The 24,257-nt window shown below is 44.9% G+C and overlaps 2 protein-coding genes across 2 annotated transcripts in view; one reads left to right on the forward strand and one right to left on the reverse strand.

Moving 5' to 3' along the window:
• The first annotated feature begins 7,594 nt into the window (after positions 1-7,594).
• WNT16 (Wnt family member 16) lies at positions 7,595-18,368 on the forward strand. The gene is given in 5 exon segments (XM_038395253.2): positions 7,595-7,881; positions 7,995-8,236; positions 10,396-10,682; positions 17,905-18,007; positions 18,010-18,368. Coding segments are annotated over 5 exon segments (1,086 nt in total). The 5' UTR covers positions 7,595-7,786.
• Positions 18,290-24,257, reverse strand: part of FAM3C (FAM3 metabolism regulating signaling molecule C) — a 59,878-nt gene continuing 53,910 nt past the window's right edge. Inside the window, exon 11 of the mRNA XM_038395308.2 lies at positions 18,290-18,426. The gene's annotated coding sequence lies outside the window, so the exon portion shown is untranslated. The remainder of the gene's footprint in view (positions 18,427-24,257) is intronic.

Below are 24,257 nucleotides of genomic sequence, written 5' to 3' on the forward strand. Positions count from 1 at the left end.
ATTTCTCCAGTTTGTCCATATCATTTTGCTTGTCCTCCAAAGCACTTGCAACTCCTCCCAGCTTGGTATCGACTGCAAACTTTATAAGTGTCCTGTCTATGCCATTATCTAAATTGGTGGTTCTCAAAGCCGGTCTGCCGCTTGTTCAGGGAAAGCCGCTGGCAGGCCGGACCGGTTTGTTTACCTGCCAATCCGCAGGTTCGGCGATCGCAGCTCCACTGGCTGCGGTTTGCTGCTCCAGGCCATTGGGGCTGCGAGAAGGGTGGCCAGCATGTCCCTTGGCCCGCGCCACTTCCTGCAGCCCCCATTGGCCTAGAGCAGTGAACCGCGGCCAGTGGGAGCAACGATAGGCCGAACCTGCGCACGCGGCAGGTAAACAAACCGGTTCGCCTGCCAGGGGCTTTCTCTGAACAAGCCACTGACTGGCTTTGAGAACCACTGATCTAAATCATTAAAAGACTGGGGCTCTATTTGTCATTTTGACAATGACTTACCATGTGATACTGGGTAAGTTATTCGACCTCACTGAGCCTCACTGCTCCCATCATAGAGTAGGGACAATTATATGTACATATCAAATAAAAGTATTAGGAGGCATAACTAAATAATGTTTATAAATAGCTATCTATGCACAAAGTATTATTAAATCAAGGTAGTGACAGCAATAGGCATAGAACTCAGTAGCTGCAGTTATTCTCCATCTGTTCATTCCTTCAGACCAAGTGAGCTTTAAGGGGCTGTCTACACTTACAGTGCTGCAGCTTAGGCTTGGTCTATACTACAGGGTTAGGTCAATGTAACCTGCCTTGCATCAACTGAGCTGTGGAAGTGTCTTCACTTACATTTGGCTCCTGCTGACGAAAGTGCTTCTCCATGCTGACCTCCCCAAGCAGCATAGAGTCCCGGTCAATGTAATTAGGTTGTTGCAGTGTCAGTGTAGACCCTACATTGCTTATGTCTGTTGTTACTGGCTTTCAGAAACCATCCCACAATGACCCACACTGATCATACAATTGAAACAAGCACTCCTAGTGAGGATGTGCAATGCTGACACAAGGAACCAAGTGTGCACATACACAAACAATTTAATAACTTTGCAGGCTGTACGCTGACATAAGTTAGGTCAACCTAATTTTGTGGTGTAGACATGGTCTTAGTGAAGATGGTACCTATGCTGATGGAAGACCTTCTCCCATTGGCGTTGGTACTTCAGGTTTGTCTACACTTACAGCGCTGCAGCTGCATTGATGCAGCTGTGCTGCTGTAGAGTTTAGTGAAGATGCTACTGTGAAGATACTTAGTGAAGATGCACCTTTTGGGGTGCCACCTGATGTACTTGGGTCGCACTGAGCCTACCCATTCCACCAGCCTGGGCTCCCTCACCCTGTCCTGCTGTGCCAGGCCCTCAAGCCTCCTCTAGCATACACACAGGTAGGGCCACACCTAGCTGCAAAAGAACACAGACATTGAGATCAGATCTGTGTGGGCAGACTCATCTCAGGGATTGCCCAGCACTCAAGTGCACACCCCTCTGGGGTGCAAACCCAAAATTGTATTGTCTTGAGCTTCACAGAAATCTATTCAGGGTAAGCTCATGAAAATCGCTCCCTCCCTCAGTGTGGAGGAAGATATGCACAGCTTTTCGCCCCCAGTTATGAATTGCACAAAGTGGTTTATAGAAAACAAAAACAAGTTTATTAACTACAAAGAATAGATTTTAATTGATTATAAGGGATAGCGAACAGATCAAAGTAGATTACTGAGCAAATAAAACAAACATGCAAACTAAGGGCTTGGCTACATTTGCACATTATACCTCAATAAAGTTGCCCAGAGCGCTCTACCTCACTCCCCGTCCACACTGGCAAGGCACGTAAAGCACTCTGACTCCCTGGCTAGAGCACTGCTGGTACTGCACCTGCCCGAGAGGCATAATGTTTGCTGCGTATTGGGTGAGACGCTGCAGTGTCAGTGTGAACGAGGAGTTAAGATACAGCGCTTTGATTGACCTCCAGAAATGTCCCATAATCCCCTGAAATCAAGTGGCCTCTCTTCTCATTGTTGTGAAATCGGCAGGAATGTGGAAGTGCTCTTTCAAAGCTCTGTTTCAGACAGCCGGCTGTTTATCTGGTCCGAGAAAAAACAAACAGTGAGTGAGAGAGGCGGGTGCTGGGGAGGGGTCTGACCTTACAAGACAGCATGCTGACACACTCTCAGCACCCCAAAAACCCACTCTCTCTCCCCCCACTTACACACAACACACTCCACCCCACCCATTCCCCATTTGAAAAGCACATTGCAGCCACTTGAACGCTGGGATAGCTGCCATAATGCACCGCTCCCAATGCAGCTGCAAGTGCTGCAAATGTGGCCACGCCACTGCATTGTCAGCTGTCAGTGTGGACAGATTGCAGTGCTTTCCCTACTGCTCTGTACGAAGGCTGGTTTAATCCAAAGCACTCTACAGCTGCAAGTGTAGCCATACCCTAAGCTTAGTACTCTAAAGAAACTGGCTACAAGTAGTAATTTCTCACCTTAAATGTTGTTTTAAGCAGGTTGCAGAGATTCTTGAAGACAAACCTCTTTTGCTTGCAGCTTAGAATTTCAGATATTCCTTTCATAGGCCAGACACCTTCTGGCCTGGGTCCAGTTCTTCCCTTCCCCAGATCAGTTTTAGGTGTTTCCAGCAGTCATCTTGGGCAGGGATTCAGTGAAGAACCGACGACCTTGATTACCTCACTTCACTGTCTTAAACAGGATTTCCGTACGGTGGGAATCCTGTGTCTCTTAGTGTGATTTCCCCACCCCCAAACCTGGTCCCAGTGGAAAAATACTAGTCCAAGATGGTGTCCAGTACCAGGTGACATGATCACATGACCCTGTACTGTCAAAGCAGCATCCCAGGAAGCTTCTCAGAAAGGTGGGGAATTAGCATCTTCAAAGACCTGTTGTTCTCCCTAATGGTTTATTGACTTGACTAACCCACCATTGCTTTTTGTCTGGTGGGCATTCCCCAGGTGCAAACACTTTTGCAGTTGATACATAGTTAATATTCCTAACTTCAGATACAGAAATGATACATGCATAAAAATAGGATAATCACATTCAGTAAATTATAACCTTTCCAATGATACCTCATATGACCCATCCTGCATAAAACATATCTTAGTTATGCCATATTAATATCATAACAATATCTCTATGAAGAATATGGGGCATTGTGTCACAGCTACCTACTCTGACGGGAGAGATTCTCCTGTCACCACAGGTACTCCACTTCCCTGAGAGTAAAAAGAAAAGGAGTACTTGTGGCACCTTAGAGACTAACAAATTTATTTGAGCATAAGCTTTTGTGAGCTACAGCTCACTTCAGCTGTAGCTCATGAAAGCTTATGCTCAAATAAATTTGTGAGTCTCTAAGGTGCCACAAGTATCCTTCTCTTTTTGCGAATATAGACTAACACGTCTGCTACTCTGTTCCCTGAGAGTGACAGCTATGTCAATGGGAGAAGCCCAGTGGTTAGGTCGGTAGAACTATGTCACTCAGGGGTGTGGTTTTTCCACATCCCTGAGCAACACAGTTATACCAACACAAGTATTTAGTATAGACCAAGGCTAAGAAAGCATCCTCACCTCCTTCTCTTAGTTGTTGTATGGTTGAGAAAACCAGCAGCTTCTGCTTGTGATTTTCTGAAAGTAGTGTGCGTGTATATATATACCATGTATGCCACAAGAATGTTGCATGATGCAGGTTCTAAAGGTTGCATCAGAACATCTGCATCATGCAGAATCTCAGGATAGAGACCTGATGTGCAGTTCAGGAAGCTGATATCTGGCTTGAGTGGGCTGCCCAAGCTCCATAAAAATCAATATGCAGGGTTCCTGTATATGCATAAACTACTTCTATTTTTTTAATATGGGCCATAATTACTCCTTTAAGTGCCTTTCCAAACTAGCCAAAACCACCAGTCCTCACAAAAAGGCAAGCGATTACAACAAATCTGCAGTGTTTAGGCCAAGATATTTTGGTGTTATGATGAGCCAAAAAAGAATTAGGAATATTTTCAAGAAATTAAATTACCTCATTTTCTGGAATCCTCATATCTCCCAAAGCATCTTTCCAGAAGAATTCTACCATGGCATAAACAGTGCACCTGTTTCATTTCAGGCAAATTGATTTCATTTTTATGAAGTTAGTGGGTTGGGAATAAAAATCGGGAACATGATAGAAATCTATTTTCATACCCGTTTTAGGGACGAGAAGTCTTGTAGAAGGACTGTTCTAGGAAGGTCAATTTTTATATGTTTTGTTCAATGTCATACCCCTTTTCAGTAATACCCTGTAGTGCACAGGGAACTCCACACAGTAATGCTTTTAGAATTTTCCCATCAGGGAGCAGAGTTTGCCCCCACCTGGAAAGAAGCAATGGCCCATATCATGGGTACCCTAAGATATGTGTGAAGCTCAAGTATTTGTTGAGGGGGTACAGGGTCATCCATACATGGGCCTTGTGCTTCCATAGCAGGTCTGGGCCTTCCATAGCTTTGCCCCGGATGCCGGGTAGTGCAGCGCCAATGGAAACAGATTGCCAGGAGTAGTTGGCCACAACTGCCACAGTGACAGCTCCGTCCTCGCAACAGGGTATCTCCAACTTGGATCTCGGTGTGTGCTGGTAGATGGAAAAGGTGGTGGGATCCTTGGCCAGCATGCTCATCGCTTGCCTGCTCACTCCCCCCTTTCCCTATTTGCACATCACTGGCTCCATGGAGAACATTAGGTATAAAGACAAAATTAAATGTGCAGCATCAATGGTAATTATGTACACTCAAAAAGTCTGGGCAGAGAATAAAAAGCCAAGAAAATGGTTGATAGACTGTATATGGAAGAACAAAACGGATATGGAGTGAGGGCTGGACCAGCAAGCATGGAAAAGACAGATCCAGCAACCCAGCAACAAAGTCTTCATCACTCATGTATGTGAATCTTGTATGTCATTTGATTACCATCCAGATAATCAAGTGTCTGAAAATGTAAGAGAACGCAAGTCACCAGCATACTAAATGAACCATATGCAACAGCCAGTGACTGTATAGTAATTGCAACCTTTACTCTTACCACAATGTTTCTCAGTCCTGCTTGGCATGTGGCTTAGCACCTCACTGCTGTGGTATTTTAAGTTTTTTGGATGCTATTTCAGACAGAGGTCATGTCACAACCAATACCTACAAGCTTAGATGACAAAGCCTGATGGTGAATTGGCTCCAGTTGACTCAATGCGCAGACTCAGCACTTTCAAGTTTGCCATCGTTGTATTGATGTAGTCATTCCATTAATTATTGACATAGGTTGAACTTGAATTACACCTATCTTGTGCTTTGTGACTGAACATTGTAAACTTCATGCCCGTTAAAGTTAAAGGAGTTGAACTGACTTTTCTTAGGATATGTCTACACTAGAGCTGGAAGGTATAAATTCCAGCTCGAGAAGACATGGCCACACTAGCTGTGATTGAGCTAGGGCGCTAAAAAGAGAGGTGGTAGCTGTGGTGGTAGGAGGAGCTAGCTGCTCTGAGTATGATCTTGTCTGAGACCATAGGTCCGTACTCAGAGCAGCTAGCTCCTCCCAATGCTGGCACTGCCTCTTTTTAGTGCACTAGCTCAATCACAGGTAGTGGGGGTGTCTTCTCAAGCTGGAATTTAGTCCTTCCAGCTCCAGTGTAGACATATTCTCAGAATGGCTAGAACTCCTCCACCTTGTTTTAGGGTCAGAGTGCATTAATTCCTTTTGCACATCAGTAGGAATTGGCATGAATAGATAGATAGCCAGGATGTTGCAGCCAGCCCTCTGGGCTGTGTTGAATTTGCACACCCCTGTCTCTCCTCAGTTGCAGTAGCTCCAGGAAAAGGATCTTACTAAACCTGTCACATGAACTAGGACCTCAAATTTGGTAATGTCTTGTAGGGCATTTACCTTCAGCTAATATCTCTAACTACAGAGGGCAAGTTAACTACCAACTACTTTTCAGAAGATGATGGAATCTCTTCTGATAAATCTTCCTATTTAGCAACACTACAGTCCACCTGCATGCTGGACTGTGGTATTTCATCAGCATCTGACAATCCAGAAAATGCCACTCCATTGGTGCCATTGATTCCACAGGGGCTATGATATAGCAGTTTAATGAAACAATAATTTAGCAATTATCCAGTCGGGAAATGCCACTCAGCTTTGCCGTCTCTTTCTGAGGAAAACAAATGGTCTGCTTTTAAACTTGGAAAGTGTGAACATTTTGATCCCACTAATCTGCCTGCTCAGTAAAGTGGTGTATAGTAACTTTGGATGCTTGATTCACTCAGGCTACACATATGACTTCAGCTCTGATTCTGGTTCATTTTTCACTACTTCACACTGATTTGGCTACCTGTAATGGCTAAGATAATATTGTCTCATTTGCCTGGTGGGGATCAGAATTACAGAGGGCCAGATTTTGATCCCCTTACTCACACTGAATAGTAGTTGATTTCAGTGGGCCTAATTGTGGAGTAAGGTCCTCCTCAGTATGAGTAAAGAGATCAAAATCTAGCCATAAATGATTAAATGGGTGCTCTGGCATTTTTTACACCTATGAAAAATGGCACACTTCTGTAAATTGCAAATACAATCACTTGTATTGGCCAATATGTTCAATCAGAATCCTTGGCTACAGGAGATGTGATTGTAGCCTAGCAATAGACGTAGGCTATGGCCTAAAAAAAGTCAGGTTTCAATTACTTCAGATTTAAGAGTATGATTGGAGCCATCACAGGTTAATAATTTTCCAACTCAAAGACAATACTATATGTGGTGTGAGTTGGAGTTGGATTCTGGACTCCTCAGAGAACATGCACGTGCAATTCAGTGACATATGTATGCTGGGCAGAATTCTAAGGACAGAGTGCAAATACCAATAGCCTGCTCGGATTCAGGACAGATGCTATATTTATATCCCAGATCAAGAGCAAGGGAGTGAGAACTACACTGATTTTAGATCAGGGTTTTGAATCAGTTTCAGTAGGCTGAGCAGGAAGCAGCAACAAGCATAAAATAAACCATGCTCAAATAAATGTGTTAGTCGCTAAGGTGCCACAAGTCCTCCTTTTCTTTTTGCTAATATATGGATGGTGCCCTTTGTTTTCCCTTCCTTTCCTCTCATTGCTGGTTTAAAATACAGAGTGTTGGTAAGTGTCACCTTTACAAGCCACCTAACTCCACCCTTATTTTCACACGCGCCGGTGGCATTAGAATCCCCCATCAAAGGGGAACAACCTCACCAGCCAGTCCCCCATAGGCAAGAAAGCGCAGCCAGCGCAGCCGGGCCCCTTTGCTTTCTCCCAGAGCACGGGGCCGGGGCCCGCACACAGACGGCGCGTACCTCTCCCCGAGTGAACCCCGCCGCTCCCCCCGGAGCCTGTTTCACACCGGGAGGCCTGCGCGGCAGCGCCCCCTAGCGGGCGAGCCCTACGCGAGCTCTCCGGACCAATGGGCGCTCTCTCTAATATTCATGAGCGGCCGCGGGCCAATGGGCGGCCAGGCGCGGCTGGAGGGGCCGAGAAGGCTGGGCATGGAGGAGCCCAAGAGGAGCCCGCTCCCGTTGAAGCGAGGGGACCTCGGCCCGGCCCTGGGCTCCCGCGGCTGCCCCCAGGCCGCTCTCGCCGGGCGCGGAGCAGAGGACGAGGCAGGATAAGGGGAAGCGGCCGCCGGGGCTTGTCACCTGCCGGCCCAGGCCCGGGACGGCGGGCTGCCTCCATGGGGAGGGCTGGCTGTGGCTCGCCTCGCCTGTGCGTGCGGTGGGCAGCGCTGCTGCTAGCGCTGTGGCCCTGCTGCGCCCACGGGAACTGGATGTGAGTCGGCGGGCGGGCGGCGATGGGGCGGGCGGGACGGCCGGGGGGAGGGGGCAGTGCTGTGGCCGAGAGACTCCGGCTGCCTGGCTCTCACTCCCGGGCTGGTTCCGCAGGTGGCTGGGCATCGCCTCCTTCGGGGGCCCGGAGAAGCCGGGCTGCGCCGGGCTGCCGCTGAGCGGCCGCCAGAAGGAGCTGTGCAAGAGGAAGCCCCACCTGCTGCCCAGCATCCGCGAGGGCGCGCGGCTGGGCATCCAGGAGTGCCGGGGCCAGTTCAGGCACGAGCGGTGGAACTGCCTCCTCCTGCCCCCCGACTCCGACGCCGCCTTCTCCGTCTTCGGCGCCGAGCTGAGCAGCGGTGAGTCCGCGGGGGCTGGGGGGAGAGCGCCCAGCTGCTGGGGGGGAAGGATCCCGAGCCCGCTGAGCGCCCCCGGGCGCCTTGGCCGCCGACCAGCGGTCGAGCCCCCCCTCCCCTGCAGCGCAGCGGGGCGCCGGGCTGCGGAGGCCGCTACTCCCGCCCCGTCCCCCGGGAGGGCGCGATCCGCCCATGCGCCGGGGCCAGACGGGGGCGCCGCGCGGAGACGAGCCAGAGGCTGGGGGCGGGGGGGGGGGGGTGAAAGTATCAGGGAGAGCAAAGGCGACCTGTCCTCGCTTGTGGAGGGCAGAGGGGCCGGGAGGGGGGATCCCGGGAGCCGCCCGTGCCCAGCGCCCCCAGGGCGTCCCCTCCATCCGCTGCTCTCCAGATACTGGCTGGAGTAGTCAATGGGAATTGGCTGAATCGAGGCTTAAACTAGGGGTAAACTTGTCTGCATGAGATGAAAGCATCAGATCCTGCCAGAAGCTCTCTCCGTGCTTTCCTGGAGCCTTGCTGACTTGGCATCTATAGTGGAGCAGGTTGTAGGGTCTGGGCCCAACTTAACAATTAAACACAATTATTTTCAAATGTGTGTCACTAGAGCACGTTCTCTTTGAATATAATTATTTTATGTCAAATGTTTGTGGCTTTAGATACTGTTAATAAGTTACAACCAAGGCATGGATCGCAGACGCATACAGAGGAGTAGTGTCATTGCTCCCAAACACTTTTGCACATGGTTCAGTTTACTCACATGAGTATTCCCACTGAAGTCCTGTGCATAAAGTTACTCATCCATGTCAGTGTTTGCAGGATTTGGGTTCAATCCCACGTTACTTGCCTGAATGAAGAGTGCACAATCAGGTCCTTATTCAGTAGTTTAAGATTGTATTTTGTTCTTATGTAATGGTTGCTAAATGCTATCATACAGCACTTGTGAACTAAACCACAAAAAAAATAACTAAAAATAAGCAATACAAAGTAATGTAAATTCAGAAAGGGCCATCCTTGCAGTTACCACTGTGAATAACATTATTCATGTGTACTCCTGTGAACATCAGTTGGGCCCAAATTCAGGGACTGACCCTGCAGATACTTACACACAAGTGTCTTTACTAGTGTGAATAGTCTCATTGGTGTTTTTTAAGGGAAAAGTTGTTTTGGTGCCATCAAAACACTCTAGTAGAAATGAAGTTCCTTTTCAGTGAGCAGTATGGAATAACTAAAACTCTCTTTATAACAGTGGAGAAAATAGTAGTTCTTCAACTGGTGGCAGGATGTTTTAGGTGGCCTTAATGGTGTGCTAACCTTACCAGAGCCTTTAAAGATATCAGACCAGATTCCCTGCGGCAGTCGCTTTATGCCACGCCTCCAGCAGAGTTTGGCTCTAAAGCTGGCTTAACCAGCATGGGAAGAGTCATCCCAGGGCAAAGACCATCCATTGGTGGCATAAAGATAGCACTGGGGCTTTATTCCACTTCCCCTTCTTAATGCCAGCTTACCAGAGAAAAGGGGGTATGGCCAAAACACCCTTGTACCACTCTGATCCCTGGCTGTGGTTTCAGCTTCTTGTGATTGTTGCACCCTTTGTAAATTAGAACAGCCCTGAGGTTCTTAAAGGTGGTATACAGTGGGATCTGGCCCTGTACAAAGGCAACACTATGATCCTGGGTGTGCACAGGTGAGCTTCGGGTCACCCCATGATCTGAACCATTTTCTCCTTATTCAAATCAGTATTAATGGTGGAAAGCAGCAGGGCTGGAGAGAAGTTTTCAACTGAAATTTTTTTGAAATTTGGTTAAAATTTTCTGATGCCAAAACCCCCAAAATCCACTGAAAGTGGTGAACAAAATGACACATGCTCAGAATGAAGTAGCATAATTAAGGGAACAGTCCTGAAAAAATCAAATGTATGTGAGTAGTCCTTCCGCATCTGTGAAGTCTTGTTAGGTTGGAGTCTCAGTTCCATTACGCTGGTGTAACTCCATGAATCAGGCTCACTGACATCAGTGGAATATGGTGTAAATAATGACTGTAGAGCTTTTCATTATTGCCCTTGAATAACAGCTACTGGGGATTGACTTCCAAGATTCATTTGTGAAAATTAATAGTGGTCAGATGTGGTTAATCTCTAAAATAACATCTCAATGCATTCTTTTTAGGCACCAAGGAAACAGCCTTTATATATGCAGTGACGGCGGCAGGCCTTGTACATTCAGTGACTCGATCATGCAGTGCAGGAAATATGACTGAGTGCTCGTGTGATACAAACCTGCAAAATGGTGGCTCAGCCACTGAAGGCTGGCACTGGGGTGGCTGCTCTGATGACATCCATTATGGAATGTGGTTTAGCAGAAAGTTCTTAGATGAGCCTATTAAGAATATAACTGGAAAAGACGGGAACGGACTGATCTCAATGAACCTGCACAATAACGAGGCTGGAAGGCAGGTATGCATTAGAAGTTAGAAATCGAACCAAATGCTCGTTAGATTTAACTGCCCAAAGTGGCATTAATGCAAAGAGGCCTGATTCTGACTGCAGGTAAGGATTGGGCCCGTGGCAAGAGCCAAACTAAAATCTCCAGAGCAAAGAATTTCATAACTGAGGCTAAAAATCCAGGCTATCATCTATCTCACTCACTTTATAGTTAAAAATAAAAACCACAAAATAATTTTGAGTCAGAGGTGGAATGCAGTAGAGACTTTTACCTTTCATGCCCCTCCTTTAGTAAAATTTAACCACACACTTCTCAGAATAATGCTTGTGGCTTTATTTCTTTTCTGTTATATACAGTGGGCTGCCTTTTTTTGGAACCTTTTTGTGAGTTGACAGAGTGGACATCAGGTTTTTGAACTGGTATAGTCTATTTTTTTAAAAATTGCTCTTTACTTTGTTGCCTACAGTGTATTACATGCTGTAATATAGACCCATGAATAAGCATTTGTAGACAGTTTATATACAGTCTTTTCCTGAAAGAAGCTGAGCACCCACAACTCTCAGGGAAGTCAGCATAAGCTTTGAAATCAGTTGCAAAACTCCCATTGACTTCAGCAGGATCAGGATTAGAGCCTGCTGTCTGCAATGATCAGGCGCTTGCCTATCACTCTCTAAGCTCTATCTACACTTAAAAATTAAATAAAAAATGTTAGCGTTGAGCACCATAGTTAGATAGAGGTAGCCCCTTGTCTTGACCGCTTCCATCGATGTACGCAGCATCTATGCTATAGCAGCATAACTGTAGCTGTGTGGCTGTAGTGTAGATAATCCCAGGGTAGTTCTATTGAAATCAATGGACTGTTTGCAGAGTAAGGTACCACTTTGTGTGAATGAGAATGGCAGAATCTGCCCCAATGAGAATCTAGGAATTTAGGACCTTACAGGATTGCAGGCATTTTGTAATACAGAACTCTGCAGTACAGCACAGAAAAGAGCACTGTAGAAATCATTTGGTGCACACATCTTAATATATGCTGCATTTTTCTAAAGCGCAGCACTGGTTTTTTGTATTAAAAGAATTTCATCCATAGCAAGCTTGAAGCAGTTAATGATCTTTAGCCACACTGTTTTTGCAGAAGAGCTGGAATTGTTGTTAAATACCCTTGGAGAAAGTATGCAGACTATTTTGTGTAATTTCCATACAGTAAATATTTTGCAATTTAGCTGTGAGCTGTTGGGTAAAGCAAATATTGCGGCCTTTATGCAAAGTGAAAGAAAAAGCAGCCCTCATTATTTGCAGTTAGGATTTTACTCTAACTATGGTATTAGTGAGTAAAATATCAGCATAAATTCTCTTGATTGTCCTAATTTCAAAATCCTTAACGAGACGTTGGAAAGAATTTAAACTGGTGTTCTGGGGCCTACAAGAAGGAGGTTTTGCAAGATATTGTGCTATCCTGTGACCTTTCATAATAAATACCATTGTGTTTCTGATGCTATGTCATTGCAAGAATAGTCTTTCAGGGACTGATGTGACACCGTTCATTTGGAATAACTGGTACTGGTTTTGGTATGTGTAGAATACTCCAGTTCCTGTTCCATCTCCATTCCGAACCCTATGTTTAAGCTTTGATATCCTAGTTTGCTCTAGGACATGTAACTTAGAAAGTAGGAAGGATCCGAAGATCAGAAAGGAAGAGTGGTCCAGTGTTTACTAGTCTGAGACTTGGAAGATCAAGGTTCAATTCCCTGTTCTGTCACAGAGTTCCTTTGGCAAGTCATTTAGGTCCAGATCCTCAAAGGCATTAAGGGAGTTGGGCACCTAAATACTTTTGAGGCTGAGGGCCTTAGCTTCACTATGTCTCAGCTGCCTTTCTGTAAATGGGAGGAAATAATTCTACTTTACCTGACAGGTGTTTTGATAGGTGAATAGACTTGTGATTGTGAGTGCCCAGATACTATGATACTTAAGATTTCTAGATAGACTGGGGGCCAAACACTCCCTTCTGGTTCCACAAGTAGAAAGAAGAAAAAGGAATCAACCTGGGTGGGTTGGGCTCCATCGTATGCAACCCCTGTTTCTCGAAGCACTGTAGAAACGTCTCCCTGGATGCTTCTTGAAAATAAGTGGGTACAAGTGAGCTGGTGACAGGAAGGGTTAGTCTCAGGAGTCTTCTTCCCAGTTCCATGAAAATTCCAAGTGTATGTTAGTTCTGACCCTTTCATAATGAACATGCTCTGTACCCCTCTTGCTAAGAGGAAGTTGGAGGCAGCAGCAGTCCGGACTAGGGCTGGTGCAACTACTAGGCGGTTGCCTAGGGCTCCAAGTGGTTGGGGGCGGCGGAGGAGTGGAGGTGAGCTGGGGCAGGGGGGGCGGGGAGGGCCGCCTGCAGCAAGTAACGGGGGGGAGGGGGCGGCGCACAGGGGAACTGCTCCCTGCCCGAGCTCACCTCTCCTTCGCCTCCTCCCCTGAGCACCGTCCCGCTCTGATTCTCTCCCTCCCAGGCTTGCGCGAAACATCTGATTGGCGCCGCAAGCCTGGAAGGTGGGAGTAGCGGCGGCGTGTTCGGGGAGGAGGTGGAGCAGAGGTGAGCTGGGGCAGGGAGCTGCTGCACGCGGCTCCCCGGGCCAAGGGAAGGGGCGGCAGGGAGCTCCCCAGGCCAAGGGCGGGGCGGGGGGGGAGCGACAGCAGGGAGGGCTGCCCCGGCTGAGGGGAGGGGGCAGCGGGGAGCTGCTGCAAGGGGGCTCCCTGGGCCAAGGGGAGGGGACGCAGGGAGCTGCCACAGGGGGGGCTCCCCGGGCCAAGGGGGCGGCGGCGGCGGGGAGCTGCTGCAGGGTGGCACAAGGTGGAAGTTTTGCCTAGGGCATGAAACCTCCTTGCACCTCAGGACCATTATGAGAACACTGCTCCTACAGGTGCTGGGGAGGGGAGATGTGGCAGCATGCAGCTTCCACATGGATTTCCTTGGTCTCTGGTGGGTCTCAGAGGAAGGAACCTCACACCTTTCTCTTGGGAGTGGGTGCAAACCCCTCCTCTCTCAGGGAATGATCAGGCTAAGATAGAGAGTCTGAACTCACCGGGTTCCATGTCCCATAAAGGAATATACTAATTGACCCATCAGAATATTTTATTGACAGATAGAGGAACTCACAAGTGTATTACATTTCTTAGCTCCAAACATACTAGATAATGATTAGGGGACAGGATGGCTCAGAGGATGGCTAATGGAGCCATTTGGAATTGGTTATTGGTATGATACTGAATGAAATGTCTCCTGCTCAGTGGCCTGTGTGAAATGAGATGATGGTCTTATCAAGGTCCAGGTAATTGTCATCAAAACCACAATCCCTGTTGGCACTCTTGGTGACCACATCGGCAGAGTGAATTGAATGGGTGTGGACTGAAGTACTTTCTCTGCCCTGTCATTGCTCCCACCAGTGTGTATGGTCTAAACAGAGGATTCAGTCACCAGTGTAGCACCTTTCACAAACACTAAATTCACCTCACATCTCTGTATACACACCTGCATACATAACCCATAAAAACACTGCAGTGCATGTGACAGTGACCATATCGCATGAGGTTCTAGCTGTAGTGGTTCAGAACATATTGTACTTTGAAATGCCCTCAGATTATGCAGAAACAGTAGACCATCATTTCCAGCATTCTGACACAATCTGGCCTGCTTTCATTTAGATGCTCACCATTAGGCACCAAAGTTTGGCCTCATGCATAGAAGCTTGTTCTATGGCAATCTGTTGTTGCTGTCAGAATATGAATACACAGCCTCAATGCTATCCTTGCAGTCACCTTTTACAGCAGAACCACACTTTAATAAGGAAGGTGCATCCCACATCATGAAGTACCATGGGGAGAGGTGATCAGAAACACTTAGATACTCATAGACCAGACTAGGGGTGAGAGTGAGGCACATCATCCCTTTGCCCTTTTTCATTTATGTAGCCCCAATCCTCCAAACACACACATGCTTAATTTTACACACAAGAGTAGCCCCACTAACTTCAATGGGGCTGTTCATGTGTGGAAAATGAAGTTTGTGAAATTATTTGCAACATCAGGGCACATGTTTGTACAGCGCCTAGCACAATGTGGTTTCAGTCTATTTGGGGATGCTACATTTTATAATACATATAATAATAATGATAACTAGGATAATACTTTGAAATAGCATCTCTTTGTAAAACAGGCTTACTGTTTACATTCTCTATATGGTTTCTGTTTTTCTTTGTCATTTTTGTAGCTTCTCAGGTTATTTACATTGTAACAATGGCCCTCTCCTCTCAGAGCATAGCTTCTCCTCTGCCTTAATCATAGTGAAGTCTTAATGCCAAAGCTGTGACTATCCAATCATTTCCTTATCAACTGATTCTGAAGATACAAACGCAGGATTATGACTGTACAATAAGTAGTGAGGAAGAGAACACAAGTGTCTGTTGTAATTGCAGCAGTGAATCAGAGTGTTACTGGAAGACTGTTGTAAATTGGGGATGCCCAAGAGTGGTCTGGGCATAGGTCCTATCCCCCATTCTTGCAGAGGAGCAGTTTGGGTGTTCCTACTGCCTGCTGCCCATCCGGACATAGCAGCTTCCAGCTCCAGATATGGCCCACAGGCACTGTTCCCTGTAAGCTGTGCATGTCTGCGTGCGCGCACAGATCCTAAACCCAGCGCATACGGTGAAACACCATGTGCACAAAAATTTGCACAGAAGCACAACAATTTGCACAGAAAATTTTTTTTGCGCACACGGCCTGTCAAAAATTAGAGGGAACATTGCTCACAGGGTCTAGAAATGTTGCCTTCATCTCCTTCCCAGTTAACTAGGTTCCATCTGCATTGACTAATGGTTCTAACAGGTCAGGGCACACACCTGCTATTCCTCTTTAACGGCTCTGTGAATGCCTCACTTGTTTGACTTACCAGCGACCTCGAGCAACAAGCAATTTCTGTTCATGCACAAGGAAGGTAAAAGTCCAAGCAAATATGGTCATGTGTATTTTTAATAATGTTTGTAGAGTTATACATAATTAGGTGTGACCTTGAAGATCCAGGCACGTTGCCAGCGCAGCCCTCGGTATCACTCTGGGCTCAATCTGGCAATGTGATGAAAGCCCTGAACTCCCACTGAAGTCAATGGGACCTAGTCAGGGCGGGGTCCAGAGCTTCAGCCACGCTGATAGAAATGTGTTCATTTTTTGTTCCAAATTTACCATCATGTTAAAACTTAAGGCAGGGACAAATCACTTCCTCTGCACCAAATTATAACAACTACTCATTTGTTAAACCATGGTGTGTGGAGGGGGGCGGGATTGGTGCCAGTCAACACACAAATAAAGATAGTCCTTGGCTCTTGGAGTTTGCAGCCTAAGACCCTGATTCTTAAATCTGTCCTTTGTGGATGGAGTAGTCCCCCTGATGTCACTGGGGCTCTGCATGAGGGCAGGGCTACAGTGGCTCTGATCAGTCTGCAGGATAAAGTAAGAGTTGCTGTGAAACCCAGAGGAAGGTGTTAAATTGGTATTTTCCTCCCCCCCCCCTTCTTTCTTCCCCTTTTATAAATGCTAGGGTGGGGAAGGCATGTGATGGACATGGGCGAGTATTTGTGGGCATCATGGAGAAAGTGGGTCTTTGGGAGGGATTTGAGTAAACAGAGGACAAGTTTTTTTCCTAGGGATGTTGAATAATTTGCTGCGTAGTTTATGTGGAAGCGTGTGTTCCTGTACAGATCTTCTAAGATCTTCGTATTGGTGGTAAAGATACTCAAACTGGAAAACATACCAAACTCTATTGCCTTATTAGTCTGCTGTAGGCTTACCCCAAGGGCCCTTTTACACTCAGTTGTTATGAATCAAAGTAAATGCCCCTTAACCTTCTGCACTAATAGCTTAAAGAATGTAGCTACTTTGCTGTAAAAAGAGTTTAAAGAGAAGCTTGTAGCTCCACTATTAAGTCTTAAAAATCAGCCTTTTTTAACACTCTCCAGCTACTGGTGCTTCAAAACAATGTCATCAATAAATTGTTTTGTGATTAAAATATACGTGTTGTGGGAGTGTAGGACAGGGACAAGTTAGATACACTACAGACAACTATAATATGGACTTTTCCACACAATTACCAATGAATCCATATGGAGTGTTAATAATGGAGACGTTAAAAATTTTTTTGGCTTCATCATTTTGCTAAGTCTGTGTATATGATAGTTTTTTAAACTTTTCCAGAGTTGTGTCATGTACCAATAGACACACCTCATTGTTTACTTCTACATATGACCATCCATGAGAGATTGAAGGGGAAACCATTACACTCAGTCTGCTAAAGATCTGAGCTGCAGTTCCAGCTGTAGGAAGTTAGTGCTTTGTTTACAGTCTACAGTTTTTCAAGGCTGGCTCCAATATAAGCTCTGCCTAGATTCTTGTGTGTGCTACAGAAGCCTAATTAAGGCTGCAGACACCCTTTGCCCTGCAGACAGTTTTTATTAAGTCAACTTATATCTGAAAAGGATTTCAAATTTATTCCACCCAACAGAAACACTTCAAACAGGAAAGTATTAACTCTACTAATATTTCTAAAATACTGCAGTTATAAAAAACATGGATAAGTTACACTATCAAAACACGTTAGCTAGTATTTGTGTGCAGTGAAAAAATGCATTGAAAACAAGACATTAATGGCAAAATTAACTTAATACCTACCCTACCTACCTACAATAGGAGAGCCTGATCCTGTCAGTGTGACAGCCACCTGGGACTTCACCTAAGCCCCTGGATCTAAATGTCCTCGGTTAAATCCACTCTCATTCCCAAACTGTGCACTGTTAAACATCATTGCTATGTTCCACTGAAGAGGTGGATGCATTTCAGCGATGGGTGGAATGATTAAGTATATGTAGTTTGGGGGAAACGTTGAATCCTTCAGAATGAAAAAAGGCATATATGCCAATTTTGAAGGAGTAATAATGGAAACTTACAACTTATTTTGTCTTGCTAAGATGAGCTGCACCTGTTCAGCACCTCAAAAAAGTCAGGCCCTGTGTGTGTCTCCAGCTAGGTACCCAGAATGAGTAGCCACTAAAACTTTGTCCCTGCTGTGGCCTTGTTTCCCCATCATTAAAATGCTTGGAGACCTAGGGATTACCAGCGAATGAGCAGTATTTTTAATGAATGAGGGAATATGGTGGAATTAAAGTCTGAATATTGGTCTTGATTTGTTTTCAGGCTGTAGCAAAGCTGTTGTCAGTGGATTGCCGTTGTCATGGAGTTTCTGGGTCCTGTGCTGTGAAAACTTGTTGGAAAACTATGTCTTCATTTGAAAAGATTGGCCAGTATTTAAAGATAAATATGAAAACAGTATACAGATATCAGACAGACTAAAGAAAAAGCTACGCAGGAAAGAAAAAACCCAACGGAAAATACCAATCCGCAAGGAAGATCTTCTCTACATAAACAAGTCGCCCAACTACTGCGTAGAGGATCGCAGACTCGGGATTCCTGGAACACAGGGAAGGGAATGCAACCGCACTTCAGAGGGACCAGATGGTTGCAACCTTCTCTGCTGTGGCCGTGGTTACAACACTCACGTGGTCAGACACGTGGAGAGGTGCGAATGCAAGTTTGTCTGGTGCTGCTATGTACGCTGCAGAAGGTGTGAGAGCATGACTGATGTTCATACCTGCAAATGAGATAATCTGCCTCCGAAAACCAAAGCAACTTCTTCCTGCTGAACAGGACTTATTCCTCCTGTGTTGGGATAACAAGAGGATCAATCTCAGTAACAGAGCTCACAGAATGTATTGTATTCCAAACCATTTGGTTTCTATCAGAAAGAGCAAATCAAGACAAGTAGTAGCCTGCACAAAGTGATAAAGTAACAGCAAAAAAGGCCATGCCTTCTGAGAAGTCCAGGTGGATAGGTGACATATTTGAATATGTAACTCCACAGCTAGTTAGGGGTATTAAACTTTTCATCAGCAACAGCCATAACATGATGATCAAGAATTGCCTTAACGTTGTCAATAAATACAATGGAAAAAAGTCAAGAAGAGGTATTGGCTTTTAATGGCCACAGGCTAAAGGGATACTGGACATGTGAGAGGTGTCATGGAGTCCTCACTCCCATCTGTTGTTAATGGGAACCATTCCGGAACTAGAATTACCCAAGTATGGCTTGTTCCTGCATGCTGCTGAAAGAAATGAGAATGCAAAGCTCTACTGTTGAACATGCAGTGCTTGATTAGCCACTGTGCAGTCATGTAGTGTAAATGTGTTGGTGCTCAGTAATGTGAGCTGATTACGTGGGAGAGTGGGGATAACGGGTATATTTCAGGTGGAGATGGGGCATGGCCAGGCAATTAGTGCTGGAGTTCATTCTAGTGAATGCAAATAGTGTGCACAGTAGCTGCCATTTTTAGTATTTTGACAAGCCCATCACTCAAATGTGCTTAGAAGTGAAAGGGGGGCAATTGTGTAGGACAGAATGGTAGCTGAAGGAAACAGACTGCTGCAGCCAGCTCCTCCAGGTCTCATATGCGTGGGGCACAGTGTTCTTGCCAGCCCCATACCTTTAGCCCCACTGCCCTCAGCGTACTGTACTATTGGGTCAAAATTAACAATTCGCCATCTTCAGATGTTTTGGTGGTGGCTTAGCTCTGGTTCTCTTAATCCTCAGCCACATCACATGCAGGATCAAACCAGGAGAAATTTATCATAAAGGGAAATAAATTTTTTTCCTCCTGCCTTTAAGAACATAAGTATGGTCATACTGGATCAGACCAATGATCCATCTAGCCCAGTATCCTGTCTTCTGACAGTGGCTGGTACCAAATGCTTCAAAGAGAATGAATGGAACAGGACAATTTATTGAATGTTCCATCCCGTCATCCAGTCACAGCTTCTGGCAGTCAGAGTTTAGGGACCCCCAAAGCATAGAGTTGCATCCCAGACCCACTTGACCAATAGCCATTGATGGACCTATCCACCATGAATTTTTGCAGATACAGTAGCTAGAATATTTCAATAGATCACTCCCCAGCCAGTGTTGCTTATAAAACAAGATCAAATGCATAATGTATTTGATAGATTGGCTCACACCATTAAAATATTTACTCTATTATTTTTCTCCATTTTTGGCCCATTTTTATTTACATCTGTGAAAGGATGGGAACCATTCAGGGATTAGGCATTACCCATGCATAGCTTGTTCCTGCACACTGCTGAAAGAAATGTGGATGCAAAGCTCAACTGTTGAACATGCAGTGTTTGCTCAGCAACTGTGCAGAGGCATCCATGTAGTATATGAAATGCATCTGGTGCTCATTGTTTATTTGTATGTAATTATGTGTTAAATACTGCTTTAAAAGCATTGTGTGAAAGGGTTTTGGTTGCTGAAACATACAAAGATGTATTTTTGATAAGAAAGTTTATATTTTGTAAATATTTAAATTATGCAAGTTATAGAAAAGGCTTTAAAGGCATGTGTATTAATTTCTCTGAACTAACATAAGATTACATTTGACATTTGCTGGTTAGATCTGTTACTCTTGCAGTAGCTTTTAACTGACTTTTATTTGCTCGTGTAAGGGGAAAAACATGTATTTGAGCTATTACATAAATGACTTATTTCTTACCACAGGGCACTTTTAGATATTACAGCTAAAATACACCTATTATAACACACTGAGAATTTAATTTTTTAAATGAGCAATTGAATTATATTCTCTACATTTTCCTTTTCTCTTAATTTGCTTTGCAACTTATTCGCTGAGTGAAATCCTGGCCCTTTTGAAATCAACGGCAAAACTCCCATTAACATCAGCGAGGCTAGGATTTCACCTATGGAATCTTATCAACTGTAATTTTTAAAAACAAACTAGCATAGACGTTTTAGTTGAGAATTTAAAAGTTGTTTGGGTGCCTAATTCTCATTAACTTTAATTAAATTTCTAATTTAATTGGGTGTTGAGGTCCCTTAGCTAGGTTTGAAAATCTCAGCCTTTACTCTCATTTGTTTGAGGAAGACCTAGAGAACACAACAAACACTTCCATTTGTTTTGTACTTATGTTATTTTTCTTGTACATGATGATACTGGATTTGTTCTCATATTTCCTGTTAGATTTACACATGAGGTTTTCTAAGGAAGCAAACTACATTTACTGACATCAGAACCACTCAAGAAAGATTCCAGTTGGGTGAAATTCACCACTGTTGCCAAGTCAGCACAAGGCCTGACTCTATTTTGAGGGCTAAAAGTGTGACATACATGGTTCATATGCTTTGTGCGGGCCCTCTGCTCAGAGATGGATTTCACCTACTCATTTATATCACAGTAGTGGAAGGCTCTGAGGCACCTCAAGAAGTCAGTTCCTTTGGCTGAATCAGGTTTAAGTATATCTAGACCAATCCTTGATGGATATGTATCTTACAAACCACCAGTGACAGGGATTCCATAATGGGAGTTTTTCCTGTATAATGACTGCAAGCTATAATAATTTATAAAATATGGGATTACGGTACTCTTGAAGGGAATATGTTACCATAGAGGGGCAGAATATATAATTTCTCCTTAAGAATAGATTTCCCCCAAATCTAAATTGGATTAAAGAAGGGATAGTAGAAAGAGATACTCCATCTTGGTACCTCGATGGAGAAGCTGCTTCTCTCAGTCACGTTCCTTATCACTCTGTCATTTTGTAAGCAGGGAGCAGCAATTTGTGAAAAGTAGCAAAGCTGTGAAAAATGCCACAGGTCTATTTTTCCAAACAAAGATAATATGATCTCTTCTTTAAAACTCACAACCTATGTTAATTATTTATGTCAGTTTCAGAAAAACCATGGGCTGGTATTTTAGGGAGAGAAGTTTAAGCATGATGGGCTAATTCATCCTGGGAAACAATTCTGTCAAAGTCAGTGAAGTTACACTAAGGATGAATTTGGCCCATTTTGGTTTGCATGCTAATTGTGTAATTTACCAGTCTCCATGGACGATTGAAGCTAGAGAAAACCACCTATTGAGTGGAGATCTCGCTCACTAAAGGAAAAAAAATATATTGCTATGGAAATTCTCTCATCTTATCAGCCAAATTGCTCTGTGCTGGGGCAGCACTTTCTAGTGCCTTGCCTAAATTGCAGGATACATAGTGTAATACTACAGATATAGTAGGAATAACCAAATGAGGGGATTAGAGAGCAAAGTCAGCATGGGCCAGTCAGAGGAAATAGTCAAAAGGACACATATTAGGACTGAGATATTCAAAGGAGCATATGAGTGTCAATGTCCAGCTTCCTTTGATTTTTATTAGGAGTTGGTTACATGACTTCTTTGAAAATCTCAACCTAGGATGTTTGTGTCACACTTTTAAAAGTTATAAATGACTCATTGGGCAGTGAGCACTGTAGCAACAATATTTGTTAAGAGATATGGCTCCGTTAATATTAAATAACCTAGCTCAAATATAGCACTTTCATCTATAGATCTCAAAGTGCTTTACAAAGAAAATTGATACCATTAATCCTATTTTACACATGGAGAAGCATAGAGAGGCAAAGTGACTTGCCCAAGGTCATCCAGCAGGGCAGTAGCAGTCCTGAGACTAGAACCCAGGTCTCCTGAGCCCCTGTCCAGTATTCTATCCTGCAGCTGTTTCCTACTTCAGCTTTTGGGAAAAGGAAGGTGACTTACTTTATAGTAACTGGAGTTCTTTGAGATGTGTGGTCCCTGCAGGTATTTAGAATGGGTGCATGTGCCCTCGGGACCGGAAATTCTTCAATAGCAGCATCTGTTGGGCTGCACCTCCTTGTGCTGCGAACTGAGGGCATTTAAGTAGAGAAGTGGACCCACTGCCCCTTCATTTCCTACTCTACCACAAATCACATGCAGATCCAAAGCAGAGGGGAAAGAATGTGGGTTGTGAATACCTACAGGGACCACACATCTGGAAGAATTCCAGTTACTATAAGGTAAGTAACTTTCCTTTCTTTGAGTGCTGGTCCCTATGCGTACTCACTGTGGGTGGTTCCTAGGCAGTGCTTATTTAGGAGGGGTGTGCGTGGAAGTACATGGCACCACAGTCTGCAGAATGGCTGAACCAAAGGATGCACCATCTGCTGAGCTCCAAGTGACTGCTCTGCAGATTTTAGAAAGAGGGACACCTTGCAGTGATGCTACTGCGGCAGCCTGTACCCTAGTTGCGTGAGCTGATACCAAGTGGAGGAGGAGTTGCCTGTGAGCTACTAGCAGAGGAAAATGCACCCACAGATCCACCTTGAGAGTCCTCTGAGAAGATAGTGCCTTACCCTTCCTTCTTTTGGCAAATGAAGTGAGCAGTCAAGGAGATTATCAAAATGGCTTTGTTCAATCCAGGTAGAAAGCCAGGGCCCTTAAAACATCTAGACAGAATAATCTCGTGTTGTTTGTAGTATGGTGGGACTTTGGGTAACATGTAGGCAGATGAACCATGTAATTCAGATGAAGTTTCCCGGGACCTTAGGAACAAACGTCAGATATAATCAGACGGACATTGTCTGTATGAAAGACAGTATAAGTTGGGTCTGCCATAAGGGCACCAAGCACACCTACTCTCTGAGCTAAAGTAATGGCCGTCAAAAAGATAGTTTCATTGATAAATGCAGGAAGGAGCACGAAGCCAAGGGCTCAAAGGGTAGCCGCATAAGTGCTGCTAGTACTAAGTTCAGATTGCAGGGTGGTGTAGGTTGAGACACCAGAGGAAAAGTTCTAGCAATGCTTTTGTGGGATGAGTAAAAACTGAGTAGCTCTCTACAGGAGGGTGCAAATGTGCTGATAGTTGCGAGATGCACTCTCAGTAAGCTGACTGGAAGTCCTGGTGTCTTTCGGGAGAGGAGGTAATCAAGGTGATAGGGAAGTTCTGGAGGAAGGATGCTAAGTGGAAGCACTTTTCCCTGTCATCTAAAACATGTAGAAGGGTTTCTACTATTAAGCAAGATGGATTGTGCTGCTTTTGAACAGGTTCATTTTAAGTCTGTTCGCTATCAAAAACCCAGCTGTCAGCTGGAAGGAAGTCAAGTTGGGATGGTTGGTTTTGTCCCCCATTCTGAGACAGTAACGTGAGAAATGACTGTAGGTGGTCAATTGCCGGGCTATGACACAGCCATTATTGACTGACCACAGCCATTATTGTGCTATTAGAATTACTGTCACTGTGTATTTTCCAGAGAACACAAGGTATGAGGGGAATGGGAAGAAAGAAATACGTTACACTTCTGAAAATAGGAATAGGAAGGCATCCCCTCTGGAGTCTGGACCCTGGCCATTGCTAGAGTAATAAGCTCGGCATTTCATGTTTTCTTGGGTGGCAAAGAGGTCCCAGGATGGGTACCCTCATTGTTGGAAGATTCATTGGACCAACAAACAACAGAGATCCCACTTGTCATTGTTAAAATGCCTGCTGAGCCTGTCTGTCAGGGAATTCATGACTCCCAGAAGAGGTGCTGCTAAGAAGATAATGTTGGGTTGGATGCATCAGTTCCCTATTCATACTGCTTCCTTACAGAAGGGTGTAGACCACTTCTCACTGCTTGTTTATGTAATAAACAG

Source organism: Dermochelys coriacea, chromosome 1 (genome assembly GCF_009764565.3).
Source record: "Dermochelys coriacea isolate rDerCor1 chromosome 1, rDerCor1.pri.v4, whole genome shotgun sequence".
Lineage (NCBI taxonomy): Eukaryota > Metazoa > Chordata > Testudines > Dermochelyidae > Dermochelys > Dermochelys coriacea.